This window comes from Taudactylus pleione, unplaced genomic scaffold, assembly GCF_031769625.1.
Source record: "Taudactylus pleione unplaced genomic scaffold, aTauple2 ptg000479l, whole genome shotgun sequence".
NCBI classification, from domain to species: domain Eukaryota; kingdom Metazoa; phylum Chordata; class Amphibia; order Anura; family Myobatrachidae; genus Taudactylus; species Taudactylus pleione.
This window is the reverse complement of record NW_028284881.1, coordinates 16,304,951-16,328,938: the sequence shown is the minus strand read 5'-3', so window position 1 is coordinate 16,328,938 and position 23,988 is coordinate 16,304,951. Positions and strand designations below refer to the sequence as shown.

The window sequence follows — 23,988 nt, the reverse complement described above, 5'->3', positions numbered from 1 at the left end:
CTACTCCATCCCCTAATTATCACATATTTTTAGTAAGCAGATTGCATTTCCCATAATTATAATGGGAAATGTGATGTGGCCAGAGTTACTAAACATAAAATGTGAAAAAATACCGGGGGAAGCCCTGTGATAATAAAGCCACCTGGAGATGGCGTTATCCAGGGTCTCCTCCGGTTTCCCGACTCATGCTCTGTTCTAACAGGCAGAGCTGGGCCTCAGTAATCAGCTATGTGGTCTAAACAGACCACAAGCTGATCACTAACTGATCTGAATCCAGGGTGATCGCTGCTCCGGTGGTGTCCTCCCCAGGGCTCCAGTCAGCTGGTCTCCAGGCTCCTGCACTGTGACCCTGGTCAGCTGCTGCATAGAACAACTGACCGGGGTCACAGGGCAGGATGGGAGACCAGCTGACCGGAGCCCCGGGGGAGGACATCACAGGAGGTAATTGAAAGTAAGGGCGGGGGGGCAGGGGGGTTCACGCCCGTGATGGGGGGGATGGTGAGCCAGTTGGCACATGTCCGGCACCTTCTCACTGTACTTTTTCTGAAAAATATAGTGAAAAAAGATTGCAGAGGGGATTCGCAGGGATGGAGCTTTATCGCAAGCTTTGTCCCTGTAATAATTTTATAATAAATCCCTGTGATATTTCCTAAATTTGCAATGCGAATTTAGGCAAAAATATCACACTGCAATCTGCATTTTGAATGCGGATTGTAGTAAATAGGGCCCTTTGCGTGGTCTAGGTCTTCTTAGCTTAAATTACACTGTCAGCATAGCATTTGATAATAAGGGTGCAACTGACTTATCTTCCAGCACCAAACACTATGGTCAGTCTAAGCACATTGCTATAAGGCACCATTCCATAAGAGAGCTGGTGAATAGAACTTTAGTCAGAGTGATGTATGTAACTAGCGAGGGAAGCCTTGCAGACATGTTAACTAAGGGCCTGACGTCACATGTGCTACCAAAAGGTGGACAGGAGTGCATTTTGAGATGTTGATGTGTTATGCCATGCTCTGTTATTTTTGTGTATCCTTCTGTGTTTTTGGTTACAGGAATGATCTGTGCTGCCATGTAACCAGAGACAGCCTAGAGCGAGGGTGGGTGTTGGAGGAGAGCTCTGTGCACTGTCTCCTCATTGGTCCCATGTCCCCATAATATAGCAGGTAAACTAAAACACGTCACATATGACCCAATGTGCTTTCTGCGCATGCATGCTTTACCGTGCATTCTTCTTCCTCCGTCCTCCGGACAAATAAGACGTGCCCACGGGTGTCTTTCCTAAAGACTGTGCCACACTGATGCGGCCGTGACACCACCAACCACTGTGTCACCACTGCATACCACTGTGTCACACTGCTGGGCACACTGCAAGTCCTACTGCATATATTCCAGGTGCAATAGCCCAGTCACCGCACACCACCTGTATTACCCGTCCCAGACTGGATCTACATTGTACTGTGTGCTCCTTAGTTATGCTGCATTAACCCAGTGCTTTCTCATATCCTATTGTTCTAACCGCTTACTAAACCAGTCCCTGGTTAAGCTATACATTGTGTGGACTGACCTCCATCATACACCACTGACATCTATCAACATTCTTCTAATATAGTGTACTTCTGTTGTTCTTGCATAGCATACATATTTCTGTACGTATTTGCTGATTGCTTATTGGTCCTTCATCTGATACCACATAAATTATTAGCATCTATATTAAGGTTGTGGCTGTCTGTTACTACTTTGTTGAAATTTTTAGTTAGTTTACCGTAGGACTAGTAAATAAGGTTCCCACTAGATTTTTAAATGGGTAAACAACAAATGTTTTATTTAATTTAATATGTAGTTTATATTTATGTTTGTATTTAATTAAATTTTATACTGGAAAAAATGACTTTTGCATTTATTAAATCCTACTTAAATGAAGGAACCTTGAGAAAAACAATTTTACTGTACCATGCATTTCTCAGAAGCTCTACACAGTCATTGAAAACTGACTGAGAATGTGCTTTAAGCTTTGTATTGTGTTCATGTACAATGTCGGCAGAAGCATTTTGTTTATTAGACACTTACATGGTATCTTCCAGTGTCGGCTCTGGCCTGTTCCAGAGTGCAGGGACAGTCTGCTACTTCTCTTAAGAAGTTAGGAAGGTTGTTGTTCTCAGCACTTTTCCATTCCACACATTTATTAGAGGCCCAACCAGTATGGTCATTCCTGAAGCTCTCTGGTAAGTGCCAGGCTAAGGCATGAACAGGGCTCCATATTGCATGCACATTCCTGTGACACAAAATAATAATAACAAATTAAGAGCCTGATTGTCAATGTTTTTGCAGTTGAGCGATTATCGTCGTCTGTGCATGCGTCAAGGTACATTACCGTAGTTACTCGCAGTGAGTATTTATACACAGTGTAGTTGACAGTGAGGGAGTGTTTGTGGGTGGTAACAGGGAGTGTCGGCTAAAAACGCAGGCGTGCCGCAACCGTTTTGGGGGCCTGTCACAACCTGCGTCTGTGATCCTGTCTGCAATAAACATGGCTCTGGCATCTCAGTTCTGTGACCATTCTACATGACCATAGCAGTGACATATCTATAATCGGTGCACGGGCCCCTGGGAACAGGGTGGCCCGCACCACACACCCTGCAACCATATTATCTAATATTTACCTCTCCAAGGTCCTGCCTCGGGTGTCTCAACCCTGCACAAAACACCGGAAAATGGCTGCTGCGGCTATTTTACCGGCATTTTGCGCATGCGCAGTAAGGAAATCGCCAGGAAAATGGCGGCCGCGCCATTTCCCCGGTGACGTGCGCATGTGCAGTAGTATCTGGGCACACTCTAGTACCCAGAGTCTACTGATGCTGTGGTCGGCGGTCAGACGCATCAGTCTGCTGCCGGCTGCCGGGGAGAGAGGAAGGGGCCCTGGACGGGGAATGAACATGGGCCCCCTCCATTCTTAATACGCCCCTGGACCATAGAGTTACTCAGTACTGCTACATTGAATGATCTGCGATTGATGCTGCATCTTTGTATGCAGATGCTAGGATTTGCAAAGACGTCAATGGGCGTATAAATACATATCCCAGCAGCTGCGACATTTGCATATTTTCGCGCAGCAGCTACATTCAGGATCACAGCTGTGGTGGAAATATTGTACAACTCTGGATTAGGTGCTAAGATCACCACTTTGTGTTGCAGGGCAATTATATTTTAAACATGTTTTATATAGCTATAACAATAACAGACAGAACAAGCAGCAAGCTGTATTTTTTTTTAAATAAACAAGAGACGGAAGGAAAAAAATTTCAGAAAACAGTCGCTGTGCATTGTTACTGCCATTATAGCTATGGTGTCTGGTCACATCAGGGCTTATGTAATAGGCAGCGAGATGTAGACACAGTCGCAATTCTCGGGCAAGTCTGTCTGTACTTTTAAAGAGTAGATCAGTTAAAAGATAAAACCAAGTTGTTTTTGCCTTTTAAATGATTGCCGCTTTCAAAATATGGGCAGACTCACCGGAATGGAACTTGTGTCTGCATCTCCCTGACTATTACATAAGCCCCATCCTATAAGAGAAAAAAAGGTGTAAGTTTAATCAAAAAACCACCTGTATGCAACGGTGTAGGGTGTACAAGAAGAGTATGCAGTATATGTAAAATACATGCCTGCTGGCGCAGATGGTGGCATTGCTGCCTCATAGTGCTGAGACCATGGGTTCAATTTTGATAATTTTAATGGTAAGAATCACTGAGGCAGGGACTGACTTCAACAATTAAACATTCTCTCAAAATATCCGTGTAAAGGAAAGGCACAATGCAAATAAAGAATAATAATTTGGGGGAAAAAAACCTTTAAAAAGTTTGATTCTTTCATTAAAGTTAACTCCTCATATGGATCTGCTCCAGCTAAGGCCTACTTTTTACATGGCACTCTATAGCGCCCATTTAAGAAAATACTAAACATGCCACTCATGCATTGTAGTTGTGAATTATACAAATGCCTTGATTTTAAGCATTTCTAACTAATTTGCATGTGAAAATATGGGCATAATTGAGAGTGCAAATTTTACTTGCCTACATTATTTAGTTCTCCCACTGGAGAGCTCCCATAGGTAACATACAGTAATAACATAATTATACGGTCTCAAGTAGCTGAGAATTGCATAATCAGGCCCTATGTCCCACCCATTTCACCAGCTAATAGGCAGGATGCGGAGGGTGACCTGCAACTCTTGCCATAATATTAAAATACATACATATTTAGTTATAAGTAACATGTTTAATATACAGTAAAAAATTATTTTGTTCTGCAGCGGTTATAAATATGTTTGTTTACACACTTTACTGTACCTCTCTCCTTCCCTCTGGTTACTTGCAATGATCCTTAACATTCCTACATCCCATTGATCAAATGGTGATTGAGCAGGAACTGGCGTGAAGGTAAAGCTACCACTATTGGGGTAAGATGCATTTAGAGTGTAGAGGTAGGTCCACTGAGCCTGCCAGGACTCACTGTAAGGAACCCCTAGAAAACACATATGAGCAGGGCTGAATTAACAAAAAGCTGATATCTCTTCCACAAAATAAGCACACTAATTGTTGTTTGTTTGTGTGGAGGCATTGTGGATTTAAATATGTCTACTTCGAAGAATACATATACATAATAATACATTGCTATGTAGAACATGACACTTTCTTGCAAAAAAACACAGTCATTGCCCATGCTCCACCTAAGGCTACATGTTCTATCACGCTTCTAAACCTGCACTTCCAGCTCCGGAGAGGTTCAGAAAGAACTTTTTCTATAAATGGGTCTATGGAATAGGCATGGGATTTGTTTTTTACTATAAGTGATTACTGTTTCTGTTTTTCCTAACTAACCTTGTAAAATGGTAGGACATGAGTGAAGACTTCAATGGGCAAATAATCACAGTACAGTTCTCAACAGACTTCTTTTAATTAACATTTTTGATTAAAATCTTGTGTTCATTATATGTTTTTCCATTCTATTATTTTTTTTACAGGACTGGTAAAATTATTAATGCAGATCCAGTGCTTGGTCATAGCCATATAAAAGTTAATGTTAGCTCATATTTTTTTCCTGATTTCTAGCTCAGGTCAGTGGCGTAACAATTGTGGGTGTATGGGGTACGATTGCTATGGGGCCCGCTGCCAGGACCTGCCGCTCCCCCTGCACTCAGTTACGCTGCTGGAGGGGAACACAGCTGCCTTCTATGCTGGGAGGGACTGTGTGATGTCTACCATGCGCGCCGCCGAGGGGCTGACTTGCCCGGAATGCACGAGCCCCCTGCTGGATTCCACGGACTGCCTGTTTGTACTTTAGGCAGCCTATGCACTGTCTTCAAGGCCGCATTTTAGAGCAACTGTTGTACACAGTGAGTGCACACAGACTGCAGCTTCCTTCCGCACCTGGTTCTCACTGATTTGTAAACAGTGCAGCTTTCTCCCTAACTGTGATGTCACCAATGACGACAGACAGTCCCCTTCACCGCGCCGCTAGCAGCTTGCCAGCACCCAACAGCCACATCTCCAACTTCTCAACTGTCCTTGTGAGGATAGTCTAGGGATGGACTTTGGTAGCCCGGAATCGAATGATTGCCGGGCTTCCGACATCTGGCAATTTGTCTTTGCATCCCAACAATTCAATAATATAACCATTGTGATGGTTATACTGTGCACATGCGCAAAAGCAGATGCAGCTTCGTGTATGCGCACTTAAGCCCAAAAGAGGGCGGGGCCACTGTGAACAGGGACAGAGCCTCGCAGCATTCCCATTCACGTCAATGACGGGACGAGTCCAGCACTCTACGAGATGCTGGGCTGCCTCCAGGCTCCCCTACACTGAGAATAGATGAAGTGTGCATGCACAGGGTTGACCCTAATATTGTTTTTCTAAGCACTAGGCATGCCCACTCCTGTGGTGTGCTGTGGGACAGAGGTGTCTTTCTAAAAGCATTGGGGCCCATTAAAATTGTTGCTATGGGGTCCACAAAGTTCTGGTTATGCCCCTGGCTCAGGCTTGTAATATTGATGGTTATTTACTAACAACTCTTTCTCAAATTAAGTTTGACATTGTTATGAATCACTTCAAGCTATGAAGTTGTCAGTTTGAGAGGAAAGACATGTAACAACCCTCTTGAGTGATGTTTGATAAGTAATGTGGAGAATACACTTGGCTGACAGATCGACCAACCTGCCGACTGACCAACCAATTTGGTTAGTATGTGCCTGTGTATACACACTTATCAATGGCCAACCGATATGTCTGGCCGGAGGAACCAGTGCTGACGTCATTGTCGTTGGTCCCTGCAGCCAGCATATGGGTCGGTTGCTTGCCCCTACACACAGGCAGATGCACACAATATATCTGAACGATATATCACATCTGGCATGCTGCAGGCCGATGCAATATATTTGTGTGCTACGTCGTTCAGATATATCGTATGTACACACCTGTAGATCAACTGAAAAATGTATAGTACGTCGACTGTACAAACGATATATCGTACAGTGCAGGGCCGTAGCTAGGGTAGTGCGGCCGGTGCCATCACACAGGGCATCACAGGTCAGGGGCGCTGTTTGGGCCTGTTAAATTTCTGTTTATTATCATTCTTGCTTGTAGCTTCTTCTTATTTCATCCCCAGCATCTCCTGGCCTCCCCTATCTCTTCCCTGGCCCTTCCCCATGAAACCATGACCCTTTTTTTGGTGTATTATATCCCTTTGAAAAATGAGGGGGTGCCAATGCTCTTTCTGGCACAGGGCACCAAAAAGTCTAGTTACGGCTCTGGTACAGTGTGTACCCATTAGGAGACAAAATATTTAATCAAAACTACATACTGTATGCTTTTTCTCACACTGATAATTTTCTGAAATAACCCTTTTTAATGGACTTACATGCTCTAACATGTACAAACAGAAAGTGCCTGTAAAAGAATGAAAATGAATGGACCGCAAAACCTAGTCAATATGCTTCACTGCTAAAATCTGTTTATTCAGGGAAAAACAACAATAGAACTCGCTTCAATAAATGAGTCACAAAGTGCAGATCCCACATACAGTACCAGCCAGATGATATATCAGAGTTAATGTATTTTGATCTCACCTGTTTCGTTATAGCCCCAGACCTCTATATGGACATAATCAGATGAGAGAATGCTTGGGTTCCAGGTCATGGTGAGAGACCCATTGTACCCCTGGGTAGCATAGTATTGCCATTTTTTGGAGTCATTTAAAATACTCTTTTCATTTCCTGATGCTTTGCTGTGATGAACTGGAACCAAACAAAATACACAGAAACAATGATGTGTATAGTATAATAATGTTACTGTCAAGATTATGCTACTGGGTCCAATAAAGTAATTCATTTGTTTGGAACACACACTGTCTGTCTTCTTCCCATTTGAATTTTTGGTGTTATTTAAATTAGCTAATACTGAGTTAGAATATGTATAGGATCTTGATACTTGTTTGAAAAGTGGAAATCACTGCTTATTAGGTCTTTCATTAGGGATGGGTACGGGATGCTGACGCTTGGGATCCCGGCGGTCAGAATCCTAATGCCGGCATCCCGTCAGGGTTAGGATACCACACCTGTCGGCTGGTATCCTAACCCTCCCCCTCTCCCTACCCTAACCCTCCCTACCTGGTGCCTGACACTAACCCTCCCCCATAGTGCCTAAACCTAACCTCCCTCTCCCCACACCAAAAAACCTAACCCTCCCCCATAGTGCCTAAACCTAACCTCCCCCTCCCCACACCAAAAAACCTAACCCTCTCCCCATAGTGCCTAAACCTAACCTCCCTCTCCCCACACCAAAAAACTTAACCCTCTCCCCATAGTGCCTAACCCTAACCCTCCCCCTAGTGCCTAACCCTAACCCTCCCCCTAGTACCTAACCCTCCCCCTAATGCCTAACCCTAACCCTCCCCCTAATGCCTAACTCTAACCCTCCCCTAATGCCTAACCCTCCCCCTAGTGCCTAACCCTAACCCTAGTGCCTAACCCTAACCCTCCCCCTAGTGCCTAACCCTAACCCTCCCCCTAGTGCCTAACCCTAACCCTTCCCATAGTGTATAACCCTAACCCTCCCCCTAATGCCTAACCCTAACCCTCCCCCTAATGCCTAACCCTAACCCTCCCCTTAGGCCTAACCCTAACGTTAACCCTCCCTTTAACCCCACTACTTACCTTCGGGATTCCAGCGGTCGGGATGCCGGCGCCAGGATTCTGACAGGTGTCAGGATTCTGGCGCCGGCATTCTGAACACCGGAATTCCCATGATTTGGATATTGACTGCATCCCTTTCATGAGGTGCTTAGTGTTTAACAATTTATGACTAAAATGTGTATATGATTAGGAACAGCATACTGTACAGTTCCCCATACTGATAACAATGCATTTATCATACGTTACCTGAAAGTTTTGTTGTACTTATTTATAGTTTTTTGGATTACAAAGGCAAAACATTGTGGGGGTAATATGCAATGTGGCATGGTATAAATATATCTGTACTTACAGAACACAATGTTAGTGGGAATCTGCATGGATGTTTTCAACTTGGGAATTTGCCTTTATGGATTACATTATTTATTTATATGCCTAAAATATACTACAACAGTATAAATATCTATTACATTATTTATCGACGCTAAAGAAGGTGTTTGTATGACATCACAGAAAAACAGCAATAATTTACTTCTTTCTTTTTGTTTTCAGAACTTTGTGGCTATAGGGGTGGCAGATAACAGATCATATGGTGTGGCTCAATATTCGCCCACTTGCTTAGCGTACCTTGCATGAATTCGCACTATGCATGCTCAGAGATTGAACAAATGTGGGTATGCAGACTAGGCAGTTCAGAAGAATCAAACCTAAAAAGTGGAACTGGCATGGGAAGAGACATATATAGGGACTCACCTGCTAGCCATGTTCCAGATGAGGAGAAGCTCAGCCCATTATCAAATGACAAAGCTAACTTGATGTGTCCAGTCTGAAACATGAGTGGGGAAATGCAGTGAGCATGCCCAGATGCATCGACATAACCCTGAGTATTGGTTTCATCATTGAATCTGTTGGTAGATATGAGTGAGAGCTTATAGCGCTTACTTGCCTTCTAATCACTGAGTGCTTATTCCAGGTAGAGAAAAAGGGGGGAAGATCAAGCATCCTCCACCCATGTTCCAGGCCCATATATACTGATATGTAGTTCATACTATACTAATTATAACCTGCTTTCATTTGCAAACTATCCAAGATGGAGCCACCCACCTGCAAACCCCAATAAAATTATGTATACTGTCATCTAGTTCTCTATACACAACACTGTCAGAGGATTTCTACGCCCTTTGCAGAGGCACTTTTCATTGTATCCAGTCCACCTGACAAATGAGCCTGTAACTAAGGAGCTCATTCAGACCTGTTCGCAAGCGGCCGCTTGCTCGTACGCGGCCGATGTTAAGCGACCAAGTATGCACACGCTTTGTTCTGCGCGTGCGCGAACTACCCTGAGCGATCGGAATCCTCTCGCTTGCCCAGCACAGACAGCCCAGTGTAATGAGTGACAGGAGAGGCCGTTTGTGGGTGGTAACAGGGGCAGGACACTAATAACGGGGGAGTGGAGATGCGAACGCAGGCGTGCCTGAGTGTTTCAACGCCGTTTCTGGGGCGTGCATAATTAACAGCCAGCATCATAGTACACATCACCTGCCTGTTTTTTACATTGAAGTCCTCGCAGTGCTTGCGGTAGGGTAAGGCAACCACAAGCGCTGCGATCGCTTTCGATTGTCCTCAATGTACCAATGTTTTAAAACACTTCCAGGAGATGACGTGTGCTAGTGGGCGTCTCTACATAAGCTAATGGGCGTCTATAGACAGAAAGTGATCGCTCACCAATACAAAGTGGGTGTGCTTATGCCTTTCCGAGCGAGCGCCTGCCATGCCGTCACTTAGCCGAATTTGCATACGCTGGGGGCGAGCGATCGCATCTAGTGACCGGGTCTGAATCAGGTCCTAAGTTCGGTACATAGAGCAATACACATGTAAGTGAGGCTAGACAAAATTTTACTTATCAAAAATAAAATGAATCTCTTTGCAAATTTATAACCCACTTATGCACAGTGCAGAGTAGAAAAAACAAAAGTTCTATTTCCTGGCATATGAACAATATTGGCACCTGCCTGCTCCTTGTGCATCAGTCTTTTAATTCTGCTCCACTAATACATTCAGACTTTATTTTCTTTCCTCACTACTAATCTCACCAGTAACATATATACAATGTGTCACTCTCCCAGTCTGCCTCTAGATGGCAATGTCTTACATCTCACATTCTGACATTTTTAAAAATCTGCAACTTCAGACCAGATGGGATATCAGTCAAGCTAATCCGATCACTCCAAAAAATCCAGTTGTCCGCCATATAAAGCTTTGGCAGTTCAAAAACTGCTTTTAGGTGAAAAGTAAGCGGACATCAAATAGATGACCATTACAACACATGCCTAGCTTTACTCATAAAGCTCAAACAATGAATAATGCTGATCAGAGAGTCTCCACCACTGAAGGCGACCTCCAGCTAGCCCAGCAACCCAACACATAACAAAGCATATTATCAAGCTCACTAGCTGACTAAATAGACAATGTTGAAAATTGCATTTGTTGCAACAATATGATAATCTTGGGTAATCCCAAAACTGTTAATGACCTAGAGTGGCTCATATTACTATCTACCTAGCTTCCACGGCAACTCACAATGGACACCATAGACAAGCCTTTCATCATGGAGAGGGCACATAGTAGTTGGGCTGACAAACAAAAAATAATGAATATCACAGATAAATTACTTATTATGTTATGTTTATAATTGCATAGCTCTCTCAACATTATAACCAATATTTCCCAAATTCATCACCCACTCTTCATTAAATGTTGTTTCCTGACAGCCCCATGAAAGAAAATAAAAAAGTAATAACAAACCTCAAGTGCCTTAACCCTATATAGTTTTCCTCCACTGGGCTACAGAAAAAAGCAATAACCTGAAAGACACCTGGATCAGGGTCTGTATTACTGCCTGGTACGTGATAACAGACTACAGTCCTGCCCAACAAAACACGTATTATACACTATCACCCATTAGTTTTATTTCATTTTGTTACCCTTAACCAGAGTAACTATATAAATAAAGAACACAGATATGTAATTAAAAGAAGTCACAGCTGAAATCTATTGATTGAAATTGATATATAATGGTGACAGGAAGAAAGCAGTGCCACAGCCTCATGACAATTGTCTAAATAATGGGGGCAGATCCCCACCCCATCGCAACCTGACTTACAATCAGCATAGTCAGTTGGGTATGAATGAATAAACTGGAAAGAGAAAAATGTCTCCTCTACCAACATATTTATATGGCTTGCTGAAACTCTGACCTCCTCTTGGCAACCCTACTCAACTGACATCCAGGTAACTACGCCCATGTCAGCCCTTTACCCTTAACAAACCTAACCAAACTGCATAACAAACAGGGTGCTTATACAGTCAGGTCCATAAATATTGGGACATTGACAGAATTTTCTAATTTTGGCCTCTATTCACCACCACAATGGTTTTGAAATGAAACAAACAAGATGTGATTTAACTGCAGACTTTCAGATTTAATTTGAGGGTAATTACATCCAAATTGGGTGAACGGTGTAGGAATTACAACAGTTTCAATATGTGCCTCCCACTTTTTAAGGGGCCAAAAGTAATGGGACTATCAACTCAACAGCTATTTCATGGACAGGTGTGGGCTATTCCCTCGTTATTTCATTATCAATTAAGCAGGTAAAAGGTCTGGAGTTGATTCTAGGTGTGACATTTGCATTTGGAATCAGTTGCTGTCAACTCTCAATATGAGATCCAAAGAGCTGTCACTATCAGTGAAGCAAGCCATCATTAGGCTGAAAAATCAAAACAAACCCATCAGAGAGAAAGCAAAAACATTAGGTGTGGCCAAATCAACTGTTTGGAACATTCTTAAAAAGAAAGAACGCACCGGAGAGCTCAGCAACACCAAAAGACCACAGAAAACAACTGTGGTGCATGACAAAAGAATTAGTTCCCTGGTGAAGAAAAACCCCTTCACAACAGTTGGCCAAATCAAGAACACTCTCCAGGAGGTAGATGTATATGTGTCAAAGTCAACAATCAAGAGAAGACTTCACAAGAGTGAATATAGAGGGTTCACCACAAGATGTAAACCATTGGTGAGCCACAAAAACAGGAAGACCAGATTAGAGTTTGCCAAACAACGTCTAAAAAAGCCATTACAGTTCTGGAACAACATCCTATGGACAGATGAGACAAAGATCAACTTGTACCACAGTGATGGGAAGAGAAGAGAAGGAAAGGAACTGCTCATGATCCAAAACATACCACCTCATCAGTGAAGCATGGTGGTGGTAATGTCATGGCGTGGGCATGTATGGCTGCCAATGGAACTGGTTCCCTTGTATTTATTGATGATGTGACTGCTGACAAAAGCAGCAGAATGAATTCTGAAGTGTTTCGGGCAATATTATATGCTCATATTCAGTCAAATGCTTCAGAACTCATTGGACGGCGCTTCACAGTGCAGATGGACAATGACCCGAAGCATACTGCAAAAGCAACCAAAGAGTTTTTTAAGGCTAAAAAGTGGAATGTTATGCAATGGCCAAGTCAATCCCCTGACCTGAATCCGATTGAGCATGCATTTCACTTGATGAAAACAAAACTGAAGGGAAAATGCCCCAAGAACAAGCAGGAACTGAAGACATTTGCAGTAGAGGCCTGGCAGAGCATCACCAGGGATGAAACCCAGCGTCTGGTGATGTCTATGCGTTCCAGACTTCAGGCTGTAATTGCCTGCAAAGGATTTGCAACAAAGTATTAAAAAGTGAAAGTTAGATTTAGGATTGTTTAGTTTGTCCCATTACTTTTGGCCCCTTAAAAAGTGGGAGGCACATATAGAAACCGTTGTAATTCCTACACTGTTCACCTGATTTGGATGTAATTACCCTCAAATTAAATCTGAAAGTCTGCAGTTAAATCACATCTTGTTTGTTTAGTTTCAAAGCCATTGTGGTGGTGAATAGAGGCCAAAATATGAAAATTCTGTCAATGTCCTAATATTTATGGACCTGACTGTATATCCTCAAACTTATACAAGTACTTGGATGCTTTAGTATTGTTTCTGATCTCTATAGCTATAACTTAACAATGAGATATTATTAGACACAATCATAACAGTGTATAGAACTACTGTATAGTAAGGACAGTTACCTACAAGCTAAACAAATATTTGACACCTTGTTCAGTAAAGCTGCTCAGAGACAGTACAACATTTGAAGAAACATATTTCATAGATAATGATAAATAGTATTTGGAAACTGCCCAAGGAATCCCTGAAAACATATTTTGGGTTCTTTCTGACAAACAATAACAGAAGTAACACCATGGAACCTACTGTAATTTGCAACATGTGAATTAACTAATTTAAAACCTTTTACAGAAGACAGAACAATAATATGATAGAAATAAAATTCCTACAGAAAGTCAGTTATACTACAATCAAAATAGGGGAGAGATCAGTGCTTTTGTTAGGATGCGAATGACTCTTGAGTAAGAGTCCTGCAATAGCCTTGAGGGCTGGAACTCTTGGCTGGATGCAGTGTGCAACAGCTTTGTGAGCTGGAAGAAACTTGGCTAGGTGGGCCGGAAGGCCGTAGATTATGAAGCGGCTTTTGGGCCGTGCAGCAGCCTTGAGGCTGGTATAACTTGGCTGGATGCAGCCTTTGGCCGAGTAGCAGCCTTGAAGACTGGAATAACTTGGCAAGATGTGGCAGTAGCCGGGTATAGCTGTAACAAAGTCACTGGTGTTAAATGCGCAGGACTGCGCACAAAAGTCTCTGGAGTGCAACCTGTGCCGCCTGGTTGACACAAGCAGTTGACGCTGTAGTGCGACCTTTGCCGCCAGGTTAACACAGGCGGCTGACGCTGTACTATCTGTGCCGCCTGGATGACACGAACGGCAAGGAACATATATGCGGACCGTGCTGCCTGGATGACACAAACGGCAGAACAACAATATAGAAGGCAGGAAAACTGGAGCTCAACTGGAGACAGGAGACAAAGCCAGAACCGGAAACACGAGAATTCTATCAGCGGCATCAGAGCAGCATGAGCGCCAGCAAGATATAGATGCCTGAGCCAATCTGGGCTGATCCACAGAATGATGGACAGGAGGTAGGCGGAGATTCAGTGAACACCTGCCCGATGTTCACCTTGCACAGCATTCGCAGTGCGGCAGCTTGTGACAGCTAGATGAACCAAACTTATCCCAGACAATATAGCCAATGGATGGCTCTCAGACTAGTTCTTCTTAGTGCAGAGTATTATAAAATCTTAATAATAAACATAAACCTACTACTCAGTTTATTGAAGACCTCCTCTGTTACCCTTGGCAATGGGTATATATTCAAACTTTCTGGGAAAAGGTGACTCAATATGGTAACGCTATGTTTGTCTTTTAACTGTCTAGTTGGCTGCCTGGCAGAGCAACAAGTATAAAATGCAAGGACAAAAAAAAGTATTCTAATTAAAGCAGCATATGGAAGCAAACCCATATTACAGCAGTGGTTTATAAACACCAGTACAACTCTGTAATCAGCCCATACTATACTCTGACACCACTTTACAAATAGATGACACTAATCTTATTTCAATGCAGTAGGAAATGTATACAAACTGCTCCATTGGAGCAATTAAAAATGTTTCAATATACCGCTTGGTATTTAGGAGCTTATGTACTAAGCCATGGAGAGTGATAAAGTACAAACCAATCAGCTCCTGTCACTTTGCAAGCTGTGTTTGAAAAATGAGGAAAAAGGAGCTGATTGGTTAGTACTTTATTTCTGTCCACTTTATCTCTCTCCAAGGCTTAGTACACCTATTGTCATACAGATATGTCCTCACTCATCTTACCTCTGCACACAGTGTGATGTGAAAAACTAGTTGCATTACGTATTTCCGCGACTGGTCCAGGGTGGCATATTCAGTTGCAATTTGGTATATTGAGTCGTACTTTGGTGTAATGAGATGCGGGTGAGTGCAATACTGCTATTTGTCCACCAGGTGTCACTTTTAAAAGACGCTATTGCTCATTCTTGAAGTCTCCAAATAATGATTGCTGTGCAAGAACTACTGTTTTTTGCATGCTTTTTTATTCCAGTTTCCAATGTATAGTACAATACAATACTGTATACTGTACAGCATCTTATATTATGGTGGATATATTTTCTACATCTGCAAGTCTAAGCACAATTACACATCATTTTATTAAACACTACCTGTGCGGCAGTGATGTGCGGCACTCTCACAGTGATGACATTCCTTACAAAAGAACGCTGACGTTAGTGGGGTTGAGGGGTGATCACTCGCGCACGCAGGGGGGGGTTCTGAGTACCCAGAACCCCCCCCCACTGACCTACCAATTTTTTTTTCAGAAGCCATAACCAGGGTGGCCACACAGAGCAGAGAATGCACTGGTGCGGACCCGGCCACTGCTGCAATTTCTATTTGCCGGGTGCCCGCTGCTCTGGTGCGCACTCGGCTGTCTTGACTGCTATGAGGGTTTTGTATAGATCCCCTTCCGTAGGTACATCTACGGAAGGGGATCTATCCACAACCCTGCTATGAGCCTGTGAGCTTCGCCTTCTCCGGCGCTCCCGCATGGCGTACTGGCTCTATGGAGAGACGGCATGGCTCTATGGAGAGACGGCATGTCTCTCCAGTGACAACTCCCACAGTGCCAGGTCAGTCTCTTGTTATTGCTGGCCGGGTAGGTGTGTGTGTGTGATGTATTTGTATGTGTGTGTGCTTGTATGTGTGATAAATGTGTGTGACATTGAAGTCCCAGGGACGAAGGGGGGAGGGTGTTTGGGATGTGTGAGACATAGGAGTCCCAGGGAAAGGGAGGGGGGGCTGTTTGGTGCCACCATGATTACATACAATAAAGCTATATCTACACAGACATTGCTTGTGTCAGTGTGGTCCAATTGTGCAGCTACATCGGGAAAGTCCCTGGAGGGAATATAGTAATATGAAATTTTAACAGTTCCGGAGTTTTGTTTTTTTTTGTAAATAAACTATTACTATTCCATATCTTCCTATTTGTTTAATGCAAATATTAATTGGTAAAAATGATAGGGGAACGTGTATGCATGATGTGTGAGTGTTTGTAAGTATGTTTTGGGTGTATGTATACTCTGTGTGTCTCACACACACACACACACACACACACATATATATATATATCATAGTATAGGGGTGCACTCACCAGACTTCAGCCGATTCATAAATAGATAACTTTATTTATCCATGATGGAATAAAGGTATCTATTTATGAATCGGCTGAAGTCTGGTGAGTGCACCCCTATACTATGTCATACATTTTTGTCTGCGGTAAATTGCCCAGACTGAAAATTGATGCTGCACCCCATCAACTATACTATAAACGAAGAGTGTGTGGATTGCTTTAAGATATATATATATATATATATACATATATATATATATATATATATATATATATATATATAAATAAATAAAGAATATGGAAACCCCCCCTTAAAAATCCTGCATTTGCCCCTGGTGATCTGTGAAATTACCACTCAACTACAAGTCTCAGCACAGAAAAAGGTCTGTTCATAAACACTGCATGTGCAATTTTTGCATACTGTAAATGCAGTTATTCAATTTGCACACACAGAGTAATTGTCGCAGAAAAGTAACTGCAGGGTTGGGAATATATTCACTAGTCAGTAACATTCAATAAAAGGAGGTTCTGACACTTGTAGTGTTGTGTATCCCCTGTCTGTTAGTAGCAGTTTAACAGGCACATATATCAGAACCTTCTTTTATTGAATGTCACTGATTGTAGTCAATATTTTTTTTATTTTGGTGTTTCTCATCCCTGCATTTACTTTTCTGCGTCAATTACAGTGTGTGTGTGACTTTCAGTATTTGCAGTTAGTCAGATATTGCTGTGCTGACACTTGTAGTTGAGTTGTTCTTTATAGAGCAATCCTCAACCCCACCGTTCATTTGTAAGGCGTGTCAGCGCTGTGTGAGTGCTGCACATCACTGCCAAAATTGTCCCTAGGCAATGTGCACGACAAAAGAAATTGCACAGGCAGTCTTTCATAAAATAGCCCGCCATGCAGTATAAATACAGTACTGTATATTAAAAAGACAGTTTACACTGTACAGTACTGTATGTGATTGGTCCGCCTGTCAGGAATTACGATTGTATTCTGTAGTGGCATGTCCATCCACTGCTGTATTATACAGCACTGTAGTTTTCATTAGTGGAGCAATCGCCACCCAGCGATGAAGCTGTGTATTGCATGCCGTGGATCCTATTGCACCTTACCACGCCAACCCACACTATTTTCATGACGCGACTAGGATGCTTGTTTGCTGTGACTACAGTGTGGACACATCTGTATAAACATACAGTGCATCCGGAAAGTATTCACAGCGCTTCACTTTTTCCACATTTTGTTATGTTACAGCCTTATTCCAAAATGGAATAAATTCATTTTTGTCCTCAAAATTCTACACAGAATACCCCATAATGACAACATGTAAAAAAAATTTTGAGATTTTTGCTAATTTAATAAAAAAAATAAAAAAACACTAAGAAATCACATGTACATAAGTATTCACAGCCTTTGCCATGAAGCTCAAAATTGAGATGATCCTACAACTTAATTGGAGTCCACCTGTGGTAAATTCAGTTGTTTGGACATGATTTTGAAAGGCATACACCTGTCTATATAAGGTCCCACACTTGACTGTGTCAGAGCACAAACCAAGCATGAAGTCCAAGGAATTGTCTGTAGACCTCTGAGACAGGATTGTCTCGAGGCACAAATCTGGGGAAGAAAAATATCTGCTGCTTTGAAGGTCCCAATGAGCACAGTGGCCTCCATCATCCGTAAATGGAAGAAGTTCGGAACTACCAGGACTCTTCCTAGAGTTGGCTGGCCGTCTAAACTGAGCGATCGTGGGAGAAGGGCCCTAGTCAGGGAGGTGACCAAGAACCCGATGGTCACTCTGTCAGAGCTACAACATTCCTCTGTGGAGAGAGGAGAACCTTCCAGAAGGACAACCATCTCTGCAGCAATCCACCAATCAGGCCTGTATGATAAGAGTGACCAGACGGAAGACACTCCTTAGTAAAAAGCACATGGCAGCCCGCCTGGAGTTTGCCTAAATGCACCTGAAGGACTCTCAGACCATGAGAAACAAAATTCTCTGGTCTGATGAGACAAAGATTGAAGTCTTTGGCGTCAATGCCAGGCATTATGTTTGGAGGAAACCAGGCACTGCTCATCAACAGCCCAATACCATCTCTACAGTGAAGCATGGTGGTGGCAGCATCATGCTGTGGGGATGTTTTTCAGTGGCAGGAACTGGGAGACTAGTCAGGATAGAGGGAAAGATGAATGCAGCATTATACAGAGACATCCTGGATGAAAACCTGCTCCAGAGCGCTCTTGACCTCAGACTGGGGCGACGGCTAATCTTCCAGCAGGACAACGACCCTAAGCGAACAGCCAAGATATCAAAGGAGTGGCTTCAGAACAACTCAATGAATGTCCTTGAGTGGCCCAGCCAGAGCCCAGATTTGAATCCGATTGAACATCTCTGGAGAGATCTGATACTGGCTGTGCATTGACGCTTCCCATCCAACCTGATGGAGCTAGAGAGGTGCTGCAAAGAGGAATGGGCGAAACTGCCCAAAGATACTGTAGGTGTGCCAAGCTTGTGGGATCATATTCAAAAGACTTGCGGCTGTAATTGCTGCCAAAAGGGCATCAACAAAGTATTGAGCAAAGGCTGTGAATACTTATGTACATGTGATTTCTTTTCTGTGTTTTTTTTTAAATTAAATTTGAAAAAATCTCAAAAAAACTTTTACACATTGTCATTATGGGGTATTGTGTGTAGAATTTTGAGGACAAAAATGAACTTATTCCATTTTGGAATAAAGCTCTAACATAACAAAATCTGGAAAAAGTGAAGCGCTGTGAATACTTTCCGGATGCACTGTATACCAGTAACCATACTATATCAACTGAAAGTTCAAGATCAGTGCGGCCTCCAGTAAAACGGTAGGAGTTCAGAAAGGAACGCCTCCGTTTTGGAAACCACCCCCCCGGCCCGCCTACCAAAAGGGGCAAGCTGTCGATCAACAGAGAGTTTCTCTGTCGCTCCAGGGATTCCGCACGCGCAGTGCGGCCGCTGCGCGTGTGCAGGACAAACCATCGAGTCGGTTACGAGCGCATCGGCGCTTGCGACCAACTCTGAATAAGGTCCAAAGTACCAACCAGCTTCTGTCATTTATCAAACCTATACTTGTATAAGGAATATGAGAAGTATAGGAAAAAACAGTGAACTAACTTATTTTCTGTTTTTTTCTTCTATTTCTTTATAGGTAAAGGAACAATCATGCAAAGTATATGCAATTAGCATTTATATATGAACTAAACACAGCAGATCAAACAAAAATCTTATAGTGAAAAACAGACAAAATTGAGCAATGTACAGTATGAACAATGGGGTCAATCTAATTGGGGTACTTTGAGGTGACTTAAATTTTAGAAAAACCTAAATTATTTTCAAAACATAAATACTCTAATTAAATATGGGGTGCTTTTAGCAACGAAAAAGTTGATTTTGGGGTCATTTTTTTAAACCCCAAAAAATGACATGTAATTATTGGACTAAGTAAGCTAGCTGGACACTTCCAATTGTCTAATTAGTCAATAGCGGGTGCCCAAGGTGTTCTGCGCTGTGCCCTGACATTTTTACCTTAAAATAAAAATTTTACTCTGACTGGGTCAATGCGATTCTCTAATCGGATTGCAAAATTAATTTGCAATGCGAATTTGCTGAGAAAACAGCAACTGGAAACTCGCACCTACAGTAATTGGAGTGACCCCTATGTATTTTGTTACTCTGTTTACATGACTTGCCAATACGCGACTGCTCCCTCACTCCTCATGTCCTTATATGATTATTAACAACTCTAAGATCTCTCTCAAATGTTAATTGAGCTATTCCCCATACTCACAGAAAACAAGGAAAACCCAACAAACAAATAGACAAAGAAATACATTCAACAAATAAAGAATAATTAATAAATGCTGGGTAACACCAAACTATTTTAAAACTCGTACATCTGTTTTATTACTCACCTGCATATCACATTAGAATTGTTAGCAAATGTAATATTTACAATAGAAAAATCTTTCCCTCCCATTAATGTTCCTGAGTGAGGGGAAATTTGTAGGCATAATTTGTGGTAATCTGTACAACAGGTCCCAAGGTTCATACAACTTGAATGGCAGGAGCAGGACTGGAGTTTTCTACCACATCCTGAGTTGCAGGACTCTGGTGCACCTGCAAATTAAAAACATATACAAAATACTTTAGTGCTATCGGACTGAGTACTTAAAGAAATGTTTCATGTTATAAACCCGTGGTACTTCACACTGGCCTATTCTCCCGAAAGTTGCAGAAGGGTCCCGATATTCGGGTAGCCCCCCCACGCCCCCGGAAGAGTAGGCAGATGTCTCACATCCTGCCCACTTCCTAATGAAGCAGGAATGATGGGTAATTTGCGGGTCAGTAGGGCAGTACGGAAGGGGCGAGGCTAAAATGAGGTAAATCGCGAATTGCGGCCTTTTGCGGGATGGGGCCTATTGATGTCTATAGTCCGCACCCCCCCCCCCGAACCATTCATCAGCATCTCCTCTCCAGGCTGCTCCTGGAGAGGAGTTTTTTTTAAAGGTGGTATGTGGTACTTTAATGAAAGAAAAAAAAAACTTTGTAAAAATAAGTAGCAAAGACAATAGACCTTCCTGATTGCGTATTACTGATAATACAGCAAAGTGAAAGGTGACAAGACTGTAAAGTGTAATGGGGCCTATGCCGCCACGCATGAGTAGCTTGCTGAAAATGAGTGGAGGCAGATACATTCAGACTCGTTTGCGACTCAAAATCAGGCCCTACTGTATTTATTTGTCCACTGCATAAGACGACAGGAGGAGAGTGACAACCTACAGAAGGATGTCGGTGGTGAGAACGGTCACAAATGGTGTTGGGCTATTGGTGCTGTTAAGGATACTGGCAGAAGAGCATCAGTAAAAAGTACTTTTTTGTTCCCAAAATTACCAGTAGGTACTGTAGGTATATCTATCTGAATGAGATCATGTCATTGCGAGTTCACTGTGCACATACTGTATACACAGAAGTTGGATTCCAGTGAATTTAGAAAAAACGTTATCTTAACTTAAAGTAATCAGGAAATGTAACAGATTCCTTGTACACTTATTATCCAAACATAACAAACAATCAAATCAAATCATGCTGAAAAATCATCAACTGTGACTGGACATATTATAGAGAGATTTTGGTTTTGATAATTTGATTTAAAAGTAATATATAAAAATATAAGTTATTTTCAAATTTATTTGATTTACAATTCTTGAAGATGGTTAGTTTAACAGAGAAGGGGGCCAGCCTCTGTGTGGGCCCCACTCTCTCTCTCATAAGCCCATTCCCGAATAGACTATGGCACTAGGCAAGAGTCTATTACACATGATCAGATCTTCCGGAAAATGGTGTCTGCGCTATTTTCATAGTGATTCTGCAGTGTTGACGGAGATGTAAGTATCGTGAATGAATGCAGGTTGAGAGGTAAGCATCGTGAATGAGAGTGGACACTCCCGGGCAAGGGATAATGCTGAGGTGTCTGGTGCCCCCTGCAAAATATAATCATAATCAGATGTGTGTTTGGGGAATGGTGTGTGTCCAAGTCTGTGAGGAGGGCCCAGGAGTCTCCCACAGCTTCCGGGAGAGTAAGTAAGCATGCTCAGCATTCTCCCTGTATGTGAGGTCTCAAGCTTAGAGAAAAGGACAGTCTGAAAACTACTTGCCACTATACTAGTGTATTCAACAGTGTTTGAATACACTTGTGGAGTACAAGTAGTTTGCAGACTGTCCCTTGCTCCCAGTGTGAGATCTCGCAGATAGGGAGATAGTCACCTGACTAACTGCAAGGAACAGCTGAAGCTGCCATACACGTCCGACGGCTCCTGAGCATAGGCAAACGCAGGGGGGGTTTCTGGCTGCCTGGAAACCCCCCTCTCCAGCCCACACCATGACCACAATAGAAATAGTAATATAATAAAATTTACTAGTGCTACATGTTCTTCTCAATATCACAAATGAAATAATTAGCACCACCTGTGGATCTTTTTAACATGTTTCAGCCAGTAATAAATAACCTGTGCACCAACTAGGAGATCTGGAAAACATGTATGGTTACGGATGCACTGCTATAGAACCCAATATGTACATGTATGTCCTGGGCAGTGCTAGGTGCTTCTGCTGCTCATCCAGGCTCCCAGACTTGCTCTCATGCTCTAGAATTATGCCCACATCTAAAATAAAAACATTGATCTCAGGCAGTATGGCCCTACTGCCGCATCTAATGGCTTACTGTGTTCGCTGGTCCTGTATATGGTGCAATTATAACACACAATACACTTTGTATGACGCATATTAAAGCTGGTTAATTACTAATTCTGCCCTCTTCATAGACTGGCTACACTCACTCTATAATCAAGCTTTTGGAAACCTCCCTCTAGAAATCCTGCGTTTGCCACTGCTGAGAGTTTTAAACAGTTTTTCAGCACCAGGCACCTCTCTGCCTCTGAATAGCCCAATGAGTTTACAGGGTTTCGCAGGCCATCGCACACCCTGCATCCATTATAGATACAATCATGCTTCAAGACATTATTATTATTAGTAGGAAAACTTGGTTTGTAGAGTAGCCTGTGAGGAGGGCAGGATAACTTGGTTAGATGAGTTGCCTGCCAGGAGGGCAGGATTTCTTGGCTAGATGAGTTGCCTGCCAGGAGGGCAGGATTTCTTGGCTAGATGAGTTGCCTGCCAGGAGGGCAGGATTTCTTGGCTAGATGAGTTGCCTGCCTGGAGGGCAGGATATCTTGGCTAGATGAGTTGCCTGCCAGGAGGGCAGGATTTCTTGGCTAGATAAGTTGCCTGCCAGGAGGGCAGGATTACTTGGCTAGATGAGTTGCCTGCCAGGAGGGCAGGATTTCTTGGCTAGATGAGTTGCCTGCCAGGAGGGCAGGATTTCTTGGCTAGATGAGTTGCCTGCCAGGTGGGCAGGATTTCTTGGCTAGATGAGTTGCCTGCCAGGAGGGCAGGATTTCTAGGCTAGATGAGTTGCCTGCCAGGAGGGCAGGATTTCTTGGCTAGATGAGTTGCCTGCCAGGAGGGCAGGATTTCTTGGCTAGATGAGTTGCCTGCCAGGAGGGCAGGATTTCTTGGCTAGATGAGTTGCCTGCCAGGAGGGCAGGATTTGACAGGCTGGAAATAGTTCAGGTGTAAATGTACAGTTTGATTACACACAGTAGGGCTGAGAAAACTGTAGCTGCTGATTATACAGAGGAAGCATGGACCCAAAGGCTTGGGCCTGCATACACTGAGCACAGCATGTGGATGGTGAATAGTTCAGGTGTAAATGTACAGTTTGATTACACACAGTAGGGCTGAGAAAGCTGTAGCTGCTGATTATACAGAGGAAGCATGGACCCAAAGGCTGTGACCTGCATACACTGAGCACAGCATGTGGATGGTGAAAACAGACAGCAAGCTAACAGCAATCAGAGCAGAGTGGAACAACAGTCTTGAATAATTGAGCTACCTGCTGAAGCCTGGAAGGCAGCGTGGAGGGAGACGGAGAGTGGTAAATAGAAGCAGCGGCTGAAGTGAAGACACTCACGGAGGATAACTGGAACAACCAGACCGAGCTGTAGGAGGAAACTCTATAACCGACAAGGGGGAATGAATCTGG

General features: G+C 43.0%; 1 protein-coding gene across 1 annotated transcript in view; it reads right to left on the bottom strand.

The window, feature by feature from the left end:
* Positions 1 to 23,988, bottom strand: part of SUSD2 (sushi domain containing 2) — a 289,389-nt gene that overhangs the window by 199,938 nt on the left and 65,463 nt on the right. Inside the window, exons 2-6 of the mRNA XM_088449259.1 lie at positions 20,300 to 20,504; positions 8,937 to 9,088; positions 7,122 to 7,289; positions 4,347 to 4,521; positions 2,071 to 2,275 (exon numbers count right to left, since the gene is read on the bottom strand). Coding sequence (XP_088305385.1) covers positions 2,071 to 2,275; positions 4,347 to 4,521; positions 7,122 to 7,289; positions 8,937 to 9,088; positions 20,300 to 20,504 — 905 coding nt within the window. The remainder of the gene's footprint in view (positions 1 to 2,070; positions 2,276 to 4,346; positions 4,522 to 7,121; positions 7,290 to 8,936; positions 9,089 to 20,299; positions 20,505 to 23,988) is intronic.